Raw genomic sequence first — 20,868 nt, forward strand, 5'->3', positions numbered from 1 at the left:
CTTCGCCTCCACTCTCTCCCCTCTTCCTCCTCCTCTCCCCTCCTCCTCCCCTTCTCCCCTCCTCCTCCTCTCCCCTCCTCCTCTCCTTCTGTCCTCCCCTTCACATTAGGTTGTTCTGCTGCAGACAGTAAGAGAGGCAGAAGGCTGTGATAGGCTGAGACTCATTGGGTCGCTCTACTGTACCGCTGCAGACAGTAAGAGAGGCAGACGGCTGTGATAGGCTGAGACTCATTGGGTCGCTCTACTGTACCGCTGCAGACAGTAAGAGAGGCAGACGGCTGTGATAGGCTGAGACTCATTGGGTCGCTCTACTGTACCGCTGCAGGCAGTAAGAGAGGCAGACGGCTGTGATAGGCTGAGACTCATTGGGTCGCTCTACTGTACCGCTGCAGGCAGTAAGAGAGGCAGACGGCTGTGATAGGCTGAGACTCATTGGGTCGCTCTACTGTACCGCTGCAGGCAGTAAGAGAGGCAGACGGCTGTGATAGGCTGAGACTCCTTGGGTCGCTCTACTGTACCGCTGCAGGCAGTAAGAGAGGCAGACGGCTGTGATAGGCTGAGACTCATTGGGTCGCTCTACTGTACCGCTGCAGGCAGTAAGAGAGGCAGACGGCTGTGATAGGCTGAGACTCATTGGGTCGCTCTACTGTACCGCTGCAGGCAGTAAGAGAGGCAGACGGCTGTGATAGCCTGAGACTCATTGGGTCGCTCTACTGTACCGCTGCAGGCAGTAAGAGAGGCAGACGGCTGAGATAGGCTGAGACTCATTGAGTCGCTCTACTGTACCGCTGCAGGCAGTAAGAGAGGCAGACGGCTGAGATAGGCTGAGACTCATTGGGTCGCTCTACTGTACCGCTGCAGGCAGTAAGAGAGGCAGAAGGCTGTGATAGCCTGAGACTCATTGGGTCGCTCTACTGTAGCGCTGCAGGCAGTAAGAGAGGCAGACGGCTGAGAGAGGTTAGACCGAGGCTTCGTTTAGAGCCCCCGTCGTGGGCCCGCCGCGGACACAGTGAGCGCAGAACCACTTCAAACCCTCCCTCCGTCTCCCGCTGTCGCCCCCCCGCCATCTGTCCGCCCACAGCCGGGGCGCCCCGCACGTGCACTATGTAGAACACTGTGCACGAGAGCGCACGAGGGCACACGCATCTCAAGTCTCACAGCAAGTGCACACACACACACAGACAAGAGACACTCTCAAACATGCACAAACACACACACACACACACACACTACGCACACATACACACACATACACACACACACACACACCGACACACACACACACACACACACACACACACACACACAGCCATGCACCTTTACTCTACACCATCAGTATTCCGGTTACCTAACAGGAAGCTGAAGACCCCCCATTCAAAGGGCAGCGTCTGTAAAGGTCGGAGCCTCTTGGAGGCGTTGGGCTACAGACCACTGTATTCAGCGCATTAGACTATAGCCTCAGTGGGGACACGATGCATGGAACATGTGTGGGAACAACCACACGAACAGAAGCCCCGATGGACTGTGACAAGGCGGAGCAGCCTAGAGGCAGGTTAAATGGTTTCACTTTAACCGCTCTGACACTGCTTGCATGACGGCATCAAGGCTGCGAGTTTAGCGGTTGCCGAGTTAACATGCAAAGGCCTGCAAAGTGAACGGGATATGTAAATCGATCCTTAAATCCACCAATCAACTGTTATTGAATATACGATATTTTGGTCTGGCGCATGTGAAAGATATGTTTTGCTGTTGCTTCCTGCACACACACACACACACACACACACACACACACACACTCAGGCACACGCACATACACGCACACACACGCGCGCGTGAGCCCTCACTCACACTCACACTCACACACACACACACACACACACACACACACACAGACACACACACACACGCGCGTGAGCCCTCACAAACACAAACACACACACACACACACACACACACACACACACACACACAACTGCACGCTCACACACACATGCTCATGCACCCTAACACACACATGCACACACGCGCACCCTCACACACGCGCACGCCCGTGCACACTCACAAACACACGTGCGCCCTCACACACACACACTTCCCATGTCTCCTCAGGCTCTGCCAGCAGGCCTGTTCCGTCGCTTGAGCACAGAAGCGCACGGTGACACGATGTGGATCTACATTAACGTAGATCTACAGACCTGCGTTACGAGATCCTCTCTACATGGTGTATATCCACGTTGGGACTCAGACCTGCGCTACGTGATCCTCTCTACATGGTGTATATCCACGTTGGGACTCAGACCTGCGCTACGTGATCCTCTCTACATGGTGTATATCCACGTTGGGACTCAGACCTGCGCTACGAGACGCGCTGTGGAGCACCTCATTAAGCACGGAGGGGCCTTGGTGCCTTCCCCGCGGCTGGCCGGATCTCGGCTCAGGTTTTTACGAGCTTGCGTCATCGTGACAGCAACTCCAATATGAGTGTGTTAATCATCTAGAATGTCTTAAACACACAACTCAGCATGGATCCTAACTTCAGACCCCGCCTGCCTCATGGAACCGTTGACTATGTGCTGCTCTTTCCCTTTCATTCCCCCCCCCCCCCATACCACCTAAACCACATATGTTCCAAGATTGCTTTGGAAGTCCTACTAAGAATACATGTGCCCCGAGGGAGAGCTTCCAACACGGTGACCTATATAGAATTATTACCGCAGAGCTTAATTGACTAGAACGCCGGCTTATCTTCCAGGAGTCCGTATTAGCGGAGGCCCTGACCCCACCCTTTGTCCTGACGGTGTGCTTCACGTTGACATATGACGCCAAGGGTGGAGCAGGAGGGGGGAGTCAAAGGGTGGAGAGGCTTTGGGTTCTCGCCCTGACTGCGGGCTGTGTGTGTGTGTGTGTGTGTGTGTGTGTGTGTGTGTGTGTGTGTGTGTGTGTGTGTGTGTGTGTGTGTGCGTGTGTGCGTGTGTTAGTCTGTGTGTGTCTCATTGTGTCTCAGTGTGTGTCTCTGTGTGTGTGTGTGTGTGTGTCTCAGTGTGTGTGTGTGTGTGTGTGTGTGTGTGTGTGTTAGTCTGTGTGTATGTCTCAGTGTGTCTGTGTGTGTGTCTCATTGTGTCTGTGTGTGTGTGTGTGTGTGTGTGTGTGTGTGTGTGTGTGTGTGTGTGTGTGCGTGTGTGCGTGTGTTAGTCTGTGTGTGTCTCATTGTGTCTCAGTGTGTGTCTCTGTGTGTGTGTGTGTGTGTGTCTCAGTGTGTGTGTGTGTGTGTGTGTGTGTGTGTGTGTTAGTCTGTGTGTATGTCTCAGTGTGTCTGTGTGTGTGTCTCATTGTGTCTCAGTGTGTGTGTGTGTGTGTGTGTGTGTGTGTGTGTGTGTGTGTGTGTGTGTGTGTGTGTGTGCGTGTGTGTGTGGGAAAATGGACTCAAACCAAACTGTCCATTTTTTCTGTGGCTAATGGATGTGTGTGGTTGTGAGCACAGCTCTTTATGTGAAACTGGATATTGACCTTCCTTTGCTGTGTGTGTGTGTGTGTGTGTGTGTGTGTGTGTGTCTGTCTATGTATGTGAGAATATATAGCATGGCTAAAATACATACAACGACAATTTAACTTAACTTGTTCATTCATTGTCATTCATTTCTATCTTAAGATACATTGATTTTGTGTGTGTGTGTGTGTGTGTGTGTGTCTGTGTGTGTGTCTGTGTGTGTGTGTGTGTTAAAGGGAAAAAGGTCTGACAGATAACATGGTGCCTTCATTCTGTACGAGCATGTGTTGTCGTTGTGGTTGTAGGAGTGTGCATGAGTGTGGGTGCGTGCGTCGTGTGCATCTCTACATCCCGTGTGTGTGTGCGTGCATCCCATGCGTGCGTGTTGCCGTGGGGACGGACCTGCAGCTGTGGTCGTGCGGGACCCCTTGAAGGGAGGCGGCGGCCCGGGCCAGGCCGAGCCGGGAGAAGGAGTGGAAGAGGGTGAGCTGGGGGTCGCTGAGCGAGGCCACGCCGTCCGGCTCGTCGTACACGCTCTCCCAGTAGGCGTGGAGCGCCGGCGTTCCCGGCGGCGGCGGCCCGAACAGGAAGCTGTCCAGCTGGTTCACGATCTCCTGGTTCACGCTCGCCTCGAACTTCCTGCCGAAGAAGGTGGGCCGCGCCGTTTGCTGTCAGGGAGAGGAGGAGGAGGAGGAGGAGGAGGAGGCGGAGGAGGAGAAGAAGGAGGAGGAGGGGAGGAGGAGGAGGAGGAGGGGAAGAGGAGGAGGAGGAGGAGGGGAGGAGGAGGGGAAGAGGAGGAGGAGGAGGAGGGGGAGGGGGAGGAGGAGGAGGAGGAGGAGGAGAAAGGGAGGAGGAGGAGGAGGAGGAGGAGGAGGAGGAGGGGGAGGGGGAGGAGGAGGAGGAGGAGGGAAGGAGGAGGGGAGGAGGAGGAGGAGGAGGAGGAGGAGGGGAGGAGGAGAAGAAAAAGAAGAAGAAGAGGATTTAGTAACGCCAGCTCACCAAAAGGCTGGGAGAATAATCAACAACGAGAGTGCTTTGTGTCTGAGTGCGATAGTGAACATAAAAATGGAAAATAAAGTTTGATAGAAAGCAAATGATGCAACGCTGGGTTATAAAGCTAATCAAGTTAATTAAATCAAATCAAAGCTGTTCTATTTTTGCTCTAATGACGCACTCCTTTTCTCACTTTCTGGACAGAACAAAAACAAAGCTCCATTTAGTTTTGTGGGGGCGATTCCAAAAGAGAATCTCATAGTTATTTTCCTCCTAAAAACAACAATGCCAGAGTGGGTGGCGATCCAACATGGCCGACCACATGGATATTTGTTATCTGTGCTTCACATAATACCAGCACTATAATATTAATAACCAAAGTTCTGCCCTGGCGTCTCGCGGGACGTGTCGTTTTGCGGGGAGGCAGTGAACTGTCCGACGCTCAGTGGAGTGAGCAGCAGAATGGGGGGGAACCGAACCAACAACCACGGCTGGACGACCAGCAGAAGACTTCCTGAAGCAACTGGGACCCTCTTTACAATTCATACCACAGCAGCCTTCAGACCGGGTCGTCTACACACAACCCCTCAGGCCAGGGAAGTGGCCAATCGTTCTATCTATCTATCTATCTATCTATCTATCTATCTATCTATCTATCTATCTATCTATCTATCTATCTATCTATCTATCTATCTATCTATCTATCTATCTATCTATCTATCTATCTGTATCTATGTATCTTTGGTCTTATGTTAGGAACAGTAAGCATCTACAATCTATCAATTAGTTTCAATCCAAATCAAAAATACTGTCATTTCGGTTTTAGTAAACGTTGATGATATTTGGTTTGAATGTGACGTGGTTCTGCTCGTACATAAAAACAATGAATAAATTCTGCGAACCACTCATAAAACAAACCACGTCAGTTGTCTCACAGAACAGCTGCAACCTCCGCTCTGCCTTCACTCACTCTGCCTGATTTGAGTTATGTGACTAATACATACTATATATATATATAAAACATATGCAGTATATTAATCCATCTATCATCTCCCCCGGGTGCACGTCCACTGGTGCGGACGACAGCGCGTCATTCTTCCCTCTCCCAGCTGCGGTGGAACCGTGTAGAAACATCCGAGTGTTATGTGCTGCATCTTATAAAGCAGCAGCAAAGGCCGCATGCAAATAGAACCAGCCAAGCCAAAGACACTGGTTTACAGAGACTACAACTAGTAGAGTAGACTGAAGAATAAGGTTTGCACAGGTGTGTGTGACGTGTGTGCTGAACACACACCACACACCTGTTCAAACCTTATTCTTTACATTCGATGGCTCAAACCAAACACTACAGAGTAGAGCTTTCGCTTGAATGAATTCAATACTTCTGGGTTGTTATTGCAATGCTAATATAGACAATATACTTAATGTCTTAGTATATAGAAATTAGTATACTTGTTATAATGTCTTAGTCTAAAGACATTAGTATACGTTTTATTATGACTTAGTACATCGACATTAGCATAATTTGTATAATGGCTTAGTATACAGACATTAGTCTACTTATTAGAAGTAGTATTAGTAGTATTCGTATACTTCTCAGACGGTGTGTCGCACTCATCAGCAAAACAACGTCTTAAGGAACCCATCGTTTGATTTCTATGAAGGTTCATTCCTGCTCAAACGCTGGCACATAATCAGGCACTTAACACGTCTGCCTGTGTCACAGAGGTCCTTTCACACGGACGCTTTAAACCACGATCACGTTGCTCTGTGGCTGCGGACAAAGGGACTCGCTGGGGGAGACGGGGGAGGGGGCGCGACGAAGGGCCCCCGGGGCCGGGAGGGCACCACTCTGCCAGAGCGACGCACCCCGACGCACCCAGATTACGCCACATCAGCCGAGAGCGCCGAGACGCGCGGTCGGCCGACGACAGATCGGAAGGAGGTCGGAAATAAATAAATAGAAGAAGGATCACGCGAGGGTGAAACGATGCCCCGGGCTGATTATGATTTGTAAATAGAAAGCAGGCGTCGCTAAGAGGGGAGAGCGCCAGCGGCTGGAATGAAAGACTTAATTAGCCGTCGCCTTCTGCTGTGGCTCATCCGTCTCCATCGCTCTCCTCCGCCTCGATAACGACGCCTTCTTCTCTGCGCCCCATGTGATGTCGTCCCCGCTGCCTTCTCACTCTGTGTGTGCGTCTCACACTAATGGGTGTGTAGTCGGCGGTGCCTCGTGGAAACGCTGCTGTCCACCGCTTGGCAGGGAAACAAAGACAATCTTTTTAACCCTCAGACAAGAAACTATTTACTGTGAGTTTCTCCCGCGGTGAACACCTCCACGCCAGGGGGGGGGGGGGGGGGATCAGAGAGGAGAAGGCTCTCATGGCCGGGCAACAACAGTGGGAAGGAGATATAAAAGAAGAGGTGTTTTTGTATCGTACCCGACAAATATTAATCATCTGTTTCTACCTACATGCCCGTGGGGTGGGAAAGTCTCAGCTTGGTGAAGGTCGACACTGAATCCAAGGCCTGGCAGCCAGGGAATATTCTCACCCACAAGGAGCTGTTTGTTTGTGTGTGTGTGTGTGTGCGAGTGTGTGTGTGTGTGTGTGTGTGTTGGCATTTCCTTCGTGTCCTGGGCTGAACTAAGTGACCTGTCCAAAGCTGGCCATTCCTCATGTCTCCCACAGACTTGTGGATGCCTGGGCCACCTTATAATAAACCACACAGACACCCAACTGTCTCCTTATTCTACAGCTCCTGTAGTCTGGAGACCTCAGGCACATTGAGTCATTTAGCAGAGTTAACCTGCAGCAATAAATAGAAGGAACTCCTGCCACATTCCGGGCTTTACAAAGTGTAACAACCATAAGTGTTGGCAAAGCCTTAATCATGGGTCACTAATGCCCAACTAATGCCTTAAAACCTGGCTTATCAGCTCATGAAAAGAGAGCTATTCATTCTTTCTCCGTGGATCTAGAGCAGAGACCCCAGGACTAGAGCAGAGACCCCAGGACTAGAGGAGTGACCCCAGGACTAGAGCAGAGACCCCAGGACTAGAGGAGAGACCCCAGGACTAGAGCAGAGACCCCAGGACTAGAGCAGAGACCCCAGGACTAGAGCAGAGACCCCAGGACTAGAGGAGAGACCCCAGGACTAGAGCAGAGACCCCAGGACTAGAGCAGAGACCCCAGGACTAGACCCCAGGACTAGAGGAGAGACCCCAGGACTAGAGCAGAGACCCCAGGACTAGAGCAGAGACCCCAGGACTAGACCCCAGGACTAGAGGAGAGACCCCAGGACTAGAGGAGAGACCCCAGGACTAGAGGAGAGACCCCAGGACTAGAGCAGAGACCCCAGGACTAGAGCAGAGACCCCAGGACTAGAGCAGAGACCCCAGGACTAGAGGAGAGACCCCAGGACTAGAGGAGAGACCCCAGGACTAGACCCGGGACTAGTCCCAGGACTAGAGCAGACCAGGACCAGGACTAGAGCAGACCCAGGGTGCCCATCAGACCAGTACCAGGACTAGAGCAGACCCAGGGTGCCCATCAGACCTAGGGTGCGCTACCAACCCGTTCTGAGCCAGGGGCTGTGGGCGTGGGTCTGGTTGCCAGGTTGGCAGGACGGGGTGCAGACAGGAGTCAGGCTGGCTGCAGGACTCAGAGATGAGGTCAGCCCCAGACGCTACGCAGGGGCAGCTGGGGGGGATCTGCAGACTGTGAGGACATTATTGCTCCGTGGTTCCTCCGCCGCGCTGGCGGTGAGGAAGAGACCTCATGGTGTCCCTCTGTCTGTCTTTCACTCACTATACGATAAGGGTGCATTAATTAACCATTCATTAACATTAGTTAATGCAGTAATAAGCATTGTTATATTGGAATACCAAAGGGGTTGGGGTTGGGGTTAGTTAGTCAAGGATGCGAAAAGAGTAAACCCATATTCTATTGAATAATGAATACATTAATACCTTAGTTAACATGAACCAATATTTAAATGATTACTAGACCATTCACTGTTATTAATTAACCGATCGTTAATGCCTAATACTGCATTAACTAATGAACTAACTCCTGTTTAATAAACGGTATAATAATGTCCCATTATTGTAAAGCGATCCCTTTCCCCTGGTTCTCTCTGAGTCACTCTGTGAGCGTTTGGTTTCCTGGCTGCCTGGTGATTTGGATCGTTTGGTCTGGTCTGAATCCAGGGCTGGGTGTGTGTCGGCACACATGACGACACTGGGAGGACCTGTTAAGTTGACTTAGTTTGGCGCCTCTATTCTATAATTCACAGTAGCCATTTCCCGGTCACTAGTGAGCGCACAGTGATGACTAGGGACATTGTGAGTGCCGAGAGTCTCCCGCCGTCGTGGTGATGCTGTAGACTTAGATTCTGCATAGCCACCCCCTCCCATCCCCCCTTCTTATTGTATGTTGTACGTCGTGGCACTTAATGTACGCCCTTATGTCGCACTTAGTTATAGTGCCTAGCATGGTGTAGCAACTTATCCTAGCTATCTCTGTTGGGTACGGGAATGGGTTGACCTAGTGATGGTTAGTGCTCGGCACTTGGTTCTATGAACATCCTTACTGTACCGACAGCGATGTATTGTTCCTTCTCTTTCTTCTGACAAATGTACTTATTGTAAGTCGCTTTGGATAAAAGCGTCTGCTAAATACCCTGAATGTAAATGTAAATGTACTGTAAGGTTATACTGTGGAGAGCTATCAATAAATGGACTTAACAAGTTAAATGACAACAATTCTTGGAGTTTAACGTGGTAGCAGAGGACGGCTCCTTCTAAGAACTACAAATCGCCTCCGGGTTTCGCCGAAGGGAAGTCCTCGGAGAAAAGGGCGGGAGCTGAATCTGTATTCAGTTCCTACGTCACCACCCCCCCCCACCCCTCCACCACCGCTCTCTCTCTCCCAGGGGGAGGAATGAGTTTCCTTACCTGGAAACGGTGGAAGTCTGCAGGCTTGAAGTCGTTGGGCGAGCAGCCGCACCAGTCCACGATGTGCTTGTACTGACACTTACAGCCCAGCTTGCGGTTCCAGTTGGTGATGCGCAGGTTGTTGTCCACCATGGACTCACAGTGAGCGCTGTTCTCCAGCACCGTGTGGAAGAATGACTGGGGGGGGGGGAGAGGGGGGGAGAGAGAGAGGGAGGGGGGAGAGAGAGATAAAGCGAGGGGGAGGGAGGACGGGGGGAGAGAGAGAGAATAAGGGGGAGGGAGGGGGGGAGAAAGGGAGGGGGAGAGGGGGAGAGGGGGGGAGAGAGGGAGAGGGAGGGGGGAGAGAGAGATAAAGCGAGGGGGAGGGAGGAGGGGGGGAGAGAGAGAGAATAAGGGGGAGGGAGGGGGGGGAGAAAGGGAGGGGGAGTGGGGGGGAGGGGGAGAGGGGGGAGAGAGAGAGAGGGAGGGGGGAGAGAGAGATAAAGCGAGGGGGAGGGAGGAGGGGGGGAAAGAGAGAGAATAAGGGGGAGGGAGGGGGGGAGAAAGGGAGGGGGAAAGGGGGGGAGAGAGGGAGGGGGAGGGGGAGAGGGGGGAGAGAGAGAGAGGGAGGGGGGGAGAGAGAGATAAAACGAGGGAGAAAAAGGGAGGGGGAGAGGGGGGGGAGAGAGGGGGGGAGGGGGAGAGGGGGGAGAGAGAGGGAGGGGTAGCGAGAGAGAGAGAGAGAAAGAGTTGGGGCGAGAGAGAGGGAGAGAGGATTTGAAATGAGGCTCTGAATTTATTTATAGTCTTTGTGTGTATATGTGTGTGTGCGTTGTGTGTGCAGGTGCGTTACCTCGGCAGGCAGCAGTGTGTGTGTGTGTGTGTGTGTGTGCGTTGTGTGTGCAGGTGAGTTACCTCGGCAGGCAGCAGTGTGTATATCTGTGTGTGCGTGTGCAGGTGCGTTACCTCGGCAGGCAGCAGTGTGTGTGTGTGTGTGTGTGTGTGTGTGTGTGTGTGTGTGTGTGTGTGTGTGTGTGCATTGTGTGTGCATGTGTGTTACCTCGGCAGGCATCAGTGTGTGTGTGTGTGTGTGTGTGTGTACGTTGTGTGGGCAGGTGCGTTACCTCGGCAGGCAGCAGTGTGTATATCTGTGTGTGCGTTGTGTGTGCAGGTGCGTTACCTCGGCAGGCATCAGTGTGTGTGTGTGTGTGTGTGCGTTGTGTGTGCAGGTGCGTTACCTCGGCAGGCAGCAGTGTGTAGGCGTAGAAGCGCTTCATGCTGCTGACCAGGTCGTCCTTGGAGTTGATCACGTACTCCACAAACAGGCGGTTCAGCAGGAACCAGTCGGAGCCGCCGTCCACTGAAATGCCTTCTGGGATCTTGCGGTCGCCGAGCCGCCACATGTGGGTGTCACACTCCAAGAACAGCCGGTCCAGACCCTGCTTCCGGATGAACCTGGTGGGCACGGTGGAGCGAGGAGGACACACACGCACAGACACACACACAGACACACACAAACACACGCACACAGGCGCACGCACACACAGAGACACACACACACACACACACACAGAGACACACACACACACACACGCGCACACACGCACGCACACACGCACACACACACACGCACGCACACACACAGAGACACACACATACAAACACACACGCGCACACACACAGAGACACACACACACAGACACACACAAACACATGCACACAGGCGCACACACACACAGACACACACAAACACATGCACACAGGCGCACACACACACAGACACACACACAAGGAGACACACACACACGCGCACACACACACACACACACACACACGCGCACACACATACACACACACACACACACTCACGCAGGGAGACACAAGCACCCGCACATACACATGCAAACACACACACTCACACAAACACACGCACACAAACACACGCGCACATACGCACACACAGACACATGCGCGCACACACACACAAGCATTCAGTTAACATTTCGGTGGTACAGTATTGTTCACCAATGTTAACGTTTGTTGGTGGTAACTTGTGAGTTATTCTTATTCTATGTGCATATTCTGTCTATGTTATATCATCACTTTATTTTACAGTTCTAAACATATTGTTTTCTCCTCTCCATAGCAGCGGTTGACCTGCTCCTCGACCCAGTTATATATTCAGCAGATGGCAGAGGGACCAGCGTCAATAATTGATGTGCTTTCCTGCGACGGTGTGTGTGAGAGCGAGACAGGCCAAGGTAAGCCCTCTCAGTCTGCCGCACACCTATTGTGTGGTAAGAAATACCCACATAATGACACCATCCATGACACATAATACGGGGTATGTAGCTATACCATTTTGATTGTTTATTCTTTAAATGAAGGCTCACTGCTCAAAGTAATATCAAAACGAATAGGGTCCTCATTTTTCATTTCTAACAAGACCGCCTTGTCTTCGAGTACACAAAACTCATTAAACTGCTAGACGGACACCGCAGGAGGTTAAACCTGAACGCCCCAGCCGGTAACATCATAACTTCCATGACTGCAGCTTTTTAATTCCGAGGTGACGGAGTCCGGAGGAGACCCAGACGGACGGACGTGGTGACGGAGGCCGGAGGAGACCCAGACGGACGGACGTGGTGATGGTCGGGGTGTGGGCGGTCAGTGATGGCGGGCGTGTATCACCCCCACTGGGCGAGAGACACCTCCGACATTAATCAAGGACGACGCAGATGGGGGCGGTAATTGGATTATGACTCAGTCGCAGAACCTCACACTGGCATGACAATTGGAATCGTGCACGAGTGCGTATTGGAGAGCAAGAGGCAGAGAGAGAGACATAGGGGTCCATGGGCACGTGGGTAAAGGGAGAGGGCGTGAGTGAGTGAGTGAGTGAGTGAGTGAGTGAGTGAGTGCGTGCGTGAGTGAGTGAGTGAGTGAGTGTGTTTGTGTGTTTGCGTGCTTGTGGCGTGCGCGCGTGTGTGTGTCTGTGTGTCTGGCCGTGTATATGTGCGTTTCCTTGCGTGTTTGTGTGTGTTCAGCTGTGTGCGTGTGTTTGTGTGTGTGTCCGTTTGTGTGCCTGCACGTGCATGCATGTGTGAGCATGTGCGTGTGTGTTGGTGCGTGCATGCGTGCGTGCGAGGCCCCCTCACCTGGCGTTGTCTCTGCCGTGGGACTTGATGAAGTTCATGTCTCGGTATTTGGACAGGAACGCCACCAGCTGATTGTTGCTCCTGGAACAACAAACAATAAAAAGCAAATCAAATAACGAGCCCAAGCTTAACAAATGGGTCCCATGTTTCCGGTTATGAACCTGTTCAGAAAACATGACGTTTGGATCCCGGCGGCTATACTTTACAGCAGTTTGGCAATTTGTACGAACAGCAGCACTTGTGACACGGTGTCACCGGCTCTGCTCTAGTCAGTCCTTACCCCCTCGCTCCCACACGCCATTCCCATTGTTTCACTTGACCACGAAATAAAATATAGCTCAGAATGAACTCGCACTTTGGACGCACAATGCCTCGATGACATGTGGTTCACACTGCCACATCCAGACAGGCTGAAAGCTTTGCTCTGCGGGTGATGCCCTCATCAGTGACTCTTTCCCTCTGTATGAGGGCCGAGTACGCCTGCAATAGGGCTGTGTGATTAATCAATTTTTGATTTCGATTTCAATATTTTTTTTCCAAAAAAAAAAGAATATTCAACTTTTTTTTTTAAGTATATTTATTTTATTTATTAAATGTCTTATATAAAATGCAGAACAGCTCAATACCATTTTTTACATTATTTTCGATCTGAACACTTTCTATTTGAACATTTTGTGTATTTTTTTAAGGGGAAATTTTAAAGTTTTCATTTACAAAGTGTTTTTTGGAGAGAAATGTATGCTTTAGCGCAAGTTCTACCAGGAGGACTCAACTCACACGCACCAGTTCGCCAATCACCAATCACCAATCACCTGCCTACACCTGCTTTATAAAGAGTAGTCTAACGTTCGATGCTCCCCCTCCCACGACCACCAGGTCTGCCCCAGTCTACCGGTCCAGGGGAAGGCTCCGCCCCTGCTGGTCCTGGCAGGATATGCCAAGTCCACACGTCGACTTGGATCCGTGACGGGGCTCACGCCAAAGATTCATCATGCAAAATAATCTCTCTTATGTTATCATTCAAAATAAATCTTTATTCGTGTTTATTGGTGAATGAGTCTTCATGGGAGAAGATGTCCTGACGCTGCGCTGAGACCCAGATGTGTCTCCGTTTCCGGGGCGCTGCCGCGGAGCAGCGAGCTCCAGTCAAGCTCGAAGACGATGTGAAGAAGAGTTCCAGGTGGAGCGAATCTCATGGTTCATGGATCTCGGTAATTAGCCATGGCAATATTGATATAATAAGGCACATACATTTCATTACTACTAATTACTTAGGTTATTAGTTATTTAAGGTATGTGAAGTAAATCTAGGTTGGCCTTGTATTACTAATTCCTACACCAGGAAGTAGAATAAGTACAAAGTCAATCTTAGCTTTGCCTCTGCGGCAGTATGGAGAGAAGAGCCGCTGTGTTTGGATGAACTCCAAAATTGTACAAAGTTGTACATCTGACCTTTTGTCTCTTTCACACACAAAGAAACACACAAAGAAACACACACACACACACACACACACACCGGGGGGAATTCAGGTCAGGCTTCAGATTTGCCACCTGAGTGGTCGTCCTGTCGCTGGGTCTGGTTTACTTACTGTCAGGCCTGTGGCTGCACACACACACACACACACACACGCACACACGCACACACGCACACACGAACACACGCACACACACACACACACACACACACACACACACAGGCATAGGCATGCACACACACACACACACACACACACACACGCACACACGCACACGCACACACAGGCACACACACACACACACACACACAGGCATAGGCATGCACACACACACACACACACACACACACAAACACACACACACACGCACACTGGCATACACATCCATACACAGACACACACACGCACACACACACACATGCATGCACGCACACAGATACACACACCAGCACACAAACACAAATACACACACAAACACACACACTCTCACACCGCCGTACAAATGTCAGTACACACACAGGCGTGCACAGAGACACACACTCGGTCCCACTCCTTAATTGAAGTGATCAACAGGGAGTGCCGTGTGACTCAGTGAAAGGCTGCGTCTCCGATGGCCTCACAAAGCCTCACCCCCCCCCTCTCCCCCCCCCCTCCCCCCCCCCCCCCCCCCCCCCCCCCCCCCCTCTCCACCCTCCAGCCCCATCCCCGCCAACCCGAATCTGCTCCACTCAGCATCTTAGCCAATTACCCTCCATCACCATGCCACGGTTTCACTTTGATGCCCTAATGTTAAATTCATAACCTGCCCTTTTTAACAAGCCGGGGTGTGTAGTGCGCGGCCCTGGGGGGCTCGCTGAATGCCATCACCGGTGATGAACGCTGCGCACTGCGCTGAACCTCCGAGAGACACAGCCCGCTCATACATTCACATCATGTGTGTTCTGGAAAATTAAAAAGGGGTAAAAGAGGTCGCTAAGCCGGTAATAAGCTCGGGTAAATTCAGTCGGAGGAGTTGTTTTGGCTGCGGGGTTCGGGAAGCCGTTCCTCTGAAGAATGAAATAAATAAGAGCTAATTGATGTGGTGTAAAGCGCAGCGTGCCGGAGACCGCGCGCGCATTAGGACTCATTTGTTGTGTTTGTGAGTGTTTACGGTGACGGCGCCGCTGGGAGCGCCGGGCCGTGCTGGTGCCCGGAGAGGGGACGGCTTAGGGGGGCGGGGACGCTAGGGGGGCGGGGACGCTAGGGACCTCAGCGGGGTCAGGGAGGAGCAGGGAGGAGCAGGGAGGAGCGCAGGGTCCAACACACAGAGGAGGAGCAGGAGGAGACGCAACTCTGAGACTGAGGAGTAGAACTACTGCAAGTAGAACTACAACTACTGCAAGTAGAACTACAACTTCTTGTCATCGGGTCACAAGGACACATTCTTACACACACACGTAGGCACTCATGCGTTGGCACGAGCACGCACACACACACACAGGAACAACCCTACACATCTGCATTCACACATGCGTACAGATGCACACACACACACACACACACAGACACAAACACACACACGCATGCCTACACATCTGCGTTCACATATGCACATGCACACACACATTGCCATACACACATATTCCCACACACACTCACTCACACATGCACGCACACACACACCGAGCATACATATAAAAACAGAGGAATTTTTTTCCAGCCCTGTAACCACAAGCCATCCGTAAACCCTGGAACCCCGACTGTCACACGCTCTCTCCCTCTGTATTTCACACACACACACACACACGCACGCACACACACACACACACACACACACACACACACACACACACACAACTCTCTCTCTCCCTGTCGCTCTCACACACACACACACACACACACACACACACACACACACACACACACACAACACTCTCTCTCCCTGTCGCTCTCACACACACACACACACACACACACACACACACACACACACACACCCCCCAGCCGGACGTGTCCCCCCCCCTCCCCCCCGCCCCGGTGTGTGTCTGTGTGAGTCGTCCTATGAGAGCCGTCCATCCGGCAGGACAGACAGTATCAGGCAGCAGAGGGGACATAACGGGAGTGTCTCCATCTCCACTGATAACACCCAGCGGCGGGCTGGACCAGGGCTGGGGGGAGCCTGGGGGTGTGGGGGGGAATGCATTCCTGAACCTCCAGAGGAGGCAAACAGTGAGGGGGGCCGGAGACTATCTCCATCTGGACAAACAGGGGCATCGACCGGGGGGGGCTTCTGACCAGACTTATAGTGTTTAGTGTGTCCACCATCATATTCTCTAAAGAGACTTAGAGCTCTATGGCGGTAAAGAGACTTAGAGCACTTAAAAGACTTAGAGCTCTATGGGGGTTAAGCGACTTAGAGCACTTAAAAGACTTAGAGCTCTATGGGGGTTATGAGACTTAGAGCACTTAAAAGACTTAGAGCTCTATGGGGGTTAAGAGACTTAGAGCACTTAAAAGACTTAGAGCTCTATGGAGGTTAAGCGACTTAGAGCACTTAAAAGACTTAGAGCTCTATGGAAGTTAAGAGAAATAGAGCACCTAATAGACATAGAGCTCTATGGAGGTAAATAACTTAAAGCTCTATGGGTGGTGAAGCGACTTAGAGCTCTATGACTGGTAAAGACACTTAGAGAGCTTTATGGGTGGTAAAGAGACTTAGAGCTTGAATGACTGGTAAAGAGACTTGGAGAGCTCTATGGGTGGTAAAGAGACTTAGAGAGCTCTATGGGTGGTAAAGAGACTTAGAGCTCTATGGGTGGTAAAGAGACTTAGAGAGCTCTATGGGTGGTAAAGAGACTTGGAGAGCTCTATGGGTGGTAAAGAGACTTAGAGCTCTATGGGTGGTTAAGAGACTTCGAGCTCTATGGGTGGTAAAGAGACTTAGAGAGCTCTATAGGTGGTAAAGAGACTTGGAGAGCTCTTCATTCCTTCTGCTCTACGGGTGCACTGGTCTGAGCTCTACACTATACTTTATAGGCATCAATTGCAGTATGAACCAGCGTGTTTAATAAATTCTCTGGGAGGTCTCTGCAGCACAGAGCCCTGCGGTGGTTCTGAGCTCCTGACTTTGTAAAAGAAACATCAGATCCTGGAGTCTGTCTTCATTGTCTTGTTTTCAGACATTGATTTCCTCGTGTCTTCCTACCCGATCCTGGAGACTTCCAGCTAACAGGAGGTAACAGAACCCAACGGCTTCAGGGTTCTCTCTCTCCCTCTCTGGTTCTGTTGTGCGACGGTGTGTGTTTAGGCCTCTGATTGGAGGGAGGATCCTCCGCCAATTACTGGGATGGCTGCTGTCCACGTCGAGTCAGACTCGGTAAACACACATTCGCTCGGTCTGTGTGTTTACGCAGCGGTTTCAGATGCACAAGCGAAGCAAAGATACAGAGGCAGGATTTACATACATCCCCTCCTCCTGCCTGCGCTCTCTCAATGCCGTCCTCACCCCCTCTCTCCTTTTAACGCAATTTCACCCGCCTGATGTCTCTCCTCCTCATCTCTATCTCTCTCTCTCCCTCTCTCTCTGTCTCTCTTTCCCCCTCTCTCTCCCTCGTCCCTCTGTTGTTGTCTCTGTCGCTCTCTCCCTCTTATTTCCTCGATCTCTCTGTCGCTCTCTCTCTTTCTCCTCCCCATCTCTCTCTCTCTCTCCATCTCTCTCTATCTCTCTCCCCCTCTCTCTCTCCCCTCCCTCCCTCCTCCCCTCTCTCTCTCTCTCTCTCTCCATCTCTCTCTCTCTCTCTCTCTCCATCTCTCTCCATCTCTCTCCCCCTCTCCCTATCTCTCTCCCCCTCTCTCTCTCCCCCTCCCTCCCTCCTCCCCTCTCTCTCGCTCTCTCTCTCTCCCTCCTCCCCTCTCTCTCTCTCTCTCTTTCTCTCCATCAATCGTTTCATTTCCCACCAGGGCTTTAAACCTCCTCTGTCAGCCCCTTTTCTCCACCACATCATCCAGATGCAAATGAGGGAGCTGGAGACCAGAGAGAAACAGTCTAGACACACACACACACACACACACACACACACACACACACATACAAACGCACAGACCCACATGTACACACATGCAAACGCACACAAACACCTTTAATCATTCTGTGGTAGACAGACAAAACGCGAGCCAGGGACGCACAAAGACAGAGGTATAACCAGACACACACACCGAGACAGAGTGATAGACACGCACACAAACACATACAAAAACACACAAACATAAAGACAGGTGGCAAGAGAGAACAAGACAGCAGGAACAACAAGGCTCCCACGCTGAACAAACACAGGTAGCTGTGTGGGCGCGCACACACACACACACACACACACACACACACAGACACACACCCATAGGCATAGACACATGCCTACACATATGCACACCAGCCCACACTAGCCATGCACACATGCACACACACACACACACACACACACACACACACACACACACACAGCCAGAAGCACATGACTTCTGCCTTACATTGGTTGCAGTTAGTGGCTAGTGCTGTGGCTAGTGCTACCAGTGGCTAGTGCTACAGTGGCTAGTGCTACCAGTGGCTAGTGCTACCAGAGGCCAGTACTGAGGCTACTTACTGTTGCTACTGGTTGACATCTGTCTGGGGGGTGGGGGGGGGGGGCGCGGCCCTACATCAAAGAGCAGCGAAGCCTTTGGTCCCAGTAGGACTACAAGCCCACCAGGACTACAAACTACGTGTCACTAAAGGTTCACCTCCAACGGGCTATTTACTGGGCTCTGAGAGCGTTTCCTCCACGACTTAGTGGCATTTAATTACCTTTTACAGGCTTGTTAAGGAGGAATGTGGGGGAGTGGGGGGCGAGGCACTCGGACCGGGGCAGGGGGGCAGGGGAGTCGATAGTATTGACCCGGGGTAATTAACGGGTAATCAGTTCAACATGTTACCTTTTCAATGGAAAGAAAAGCAAATAACGTTTTTTCCGGGAGTGGGGGACGGACATGAATGAGTGCATCTTAAGATCGTCCGCCTTATTGATCCGTCTGGTTTGAAGTGACTATTTACACAGAAGCTAACAATCAACATGGGGGGAGGGGGGTTGTGTGTCCAGTGTCATGCGAGTGTGTTCCAGCATGTGTGTTTAGCATGCTGGTCTTCAAGGAGAGAAGAGCAACGGTGTTGAACGAGCACACACACAACACCTCATTCGGGAGCCATGGAAGAGTCGTTCAGTTTCTAGCAGAACGGTGTTAGCATGTCAGTCAGCAATGGTTAGTGTTGCTAAATCATGCCTAAGTAGTAAGACTGTAGTCATTGGGGTTCAAACCAAGAACCAAACACCATGAACCACATACTACTAACAAACTACATAAGACCAGAAACGCAAGTAAGATTCAGCCTCAGCCATTTTGAACACCAAGGCCATTACAATTCTAACAATGGCGCACAAACAATAGTATCTGTTTTTTGAGCGCAAGGACGCTCAACGTACAATAAGTGCGTACATTAAATGCCATTAAGGGGGGAAAAAAACCGAGGTGGAGGAACGCTGTTGGAAGCCACCAGGCTACGTTATCGACCACTGAGCTAGGAGGTTCTCCCCTCGTACCGGATCGGGTAGTCGGCGGCGCTGAGGTTGATGAAGAAGTCCCAGCTCCACTCCCTCATGGCCAGCAGGTCGGCCATGGCCCGGAGGTACATGGTCAGCAGGCTCGCCCCGCCCCAGATGGTGGCCATGCGCCAGGGGGTGACCCGGACGTTGGGGTACTGGGAGGCCAGGGTCTGGACCTGCCGGTGGAGGTAGTTGGACCGCTGGGCGGGGGGCGACGGGGACGAGGAGAACAAGATTAGATCAATAGAATCGTTTGGGTGAATGTTAAGTTAAAAATGCTGGCTTTTGTCTCATGGATCGTTTTTGAGGACATATTTGTAAAAAGAAATACAGCCGGCAGAAACACTGAAACTCAAAGTAAGATTTGAACTCTTCTAAAGTCATGGGTGATTGATTTCACCCCTCCAACTACAACTGACTGACCACTCACTTGAGCGGGGATCTGACCCAAGAGTGGAGGGATAGTTTGTTCTCCTGGATGTTCACCCAGACTCTGCATAGCCTCCCCACCCCCCTGTTACGCACTTATTGTAGGTTGTACGTCCTGGCACTTAAAAATAGTACTGAGCATTGTGTAGCACCTAGCAATCTCTGTTGTATACGGGCAATCGGTTAACCTAGTGTTTATATGAACATCCTTACAGCGATATATTGTTGTTTCCCTTTCTTCTGACAAACGTACATATTGTAAGCCGCTCTGGATAAAAGCGTCTGCTAAATGTTGTGTAGATGGTTCCCTGTTCGCTCACCTGGTCCACGTGGATGTAGTAGAAGTGAGAGACGTGGTAGATGGCCTTGAAGAGCCTCTGGAACTGGCGTGAGGCGCGGCCGTGGACCACCAGGACGAAGGCGATCCGCACCGGCCTGGAGGGGAACGTCTCCACCGCGTCCTCGTCCCACACCACGTTAGCATTAGCTTTACCTGTGAGACAGACAGAGGCAATGCTAGGATGTTAGCTTTAGCTTTACCTGAGCAAAGACGTTAGCGTTAGCTTTACCTGAGCTAGGACGTTTGCGTTAGCTTTACCCGGAGGACAGAAAGAGGCAGCGCTAGAACGTTAGCATTAGCTTTACCTGGAGGACAGACAGAGGCAGTGCTAACGTTAGCTTTAGCTTTAACTGAGCTAGTACGTTAGCGTTGGCTTAACCTGAGCTAGGGCGTTAGCGTTAGCTTTACCTGAGATAGGACTCTAGCATTAGTTTTACCTGA

General features: G+C 51.4%; 1 protein-coding gene across 1 annotated transcript; it reads right to left on the reverse strand.

The window, feature by feature from the left end:
- Positions 1-964: 964 nt before the first annotated feature.
- Positions 965-20,580, reverse strand: LOC307091750 (xylosyltransferase 1-like; the record flags this gene model as incomplete). The annotated part of the gene is made up of 8 exons (XM_079759398.1): positions 965-1,114; positions 1,349-1,421; positions 3,877-4,155; positions 9,438-9,614; positions 10,655-10,871; positions 12,575-12,655; positions 19,656-19,858; positions 20,408-20,580. Coding segments are annotated over 8 exons (1,353 nt in total), but the record flags the coding sequence as incomplete, so codon positions are not given.
- Between the last annotated feature and the right edge of the window lie 288 nt (positions 20,581-20,868).

The sequence above is a fragment of the Pollachius pollachius genome (assembly GCF_949987615.1).
Source record: "Pollachius pollachius genome assembly, contig: scaffold_318, whole genome shotgun sequence".
NCBI classification, from domain to species: Eukaryota; Metazoa; Chordata; class Actinopteri; order Gadiformes; family Gadidae; genus Pollachius; species Pollachius pollachius.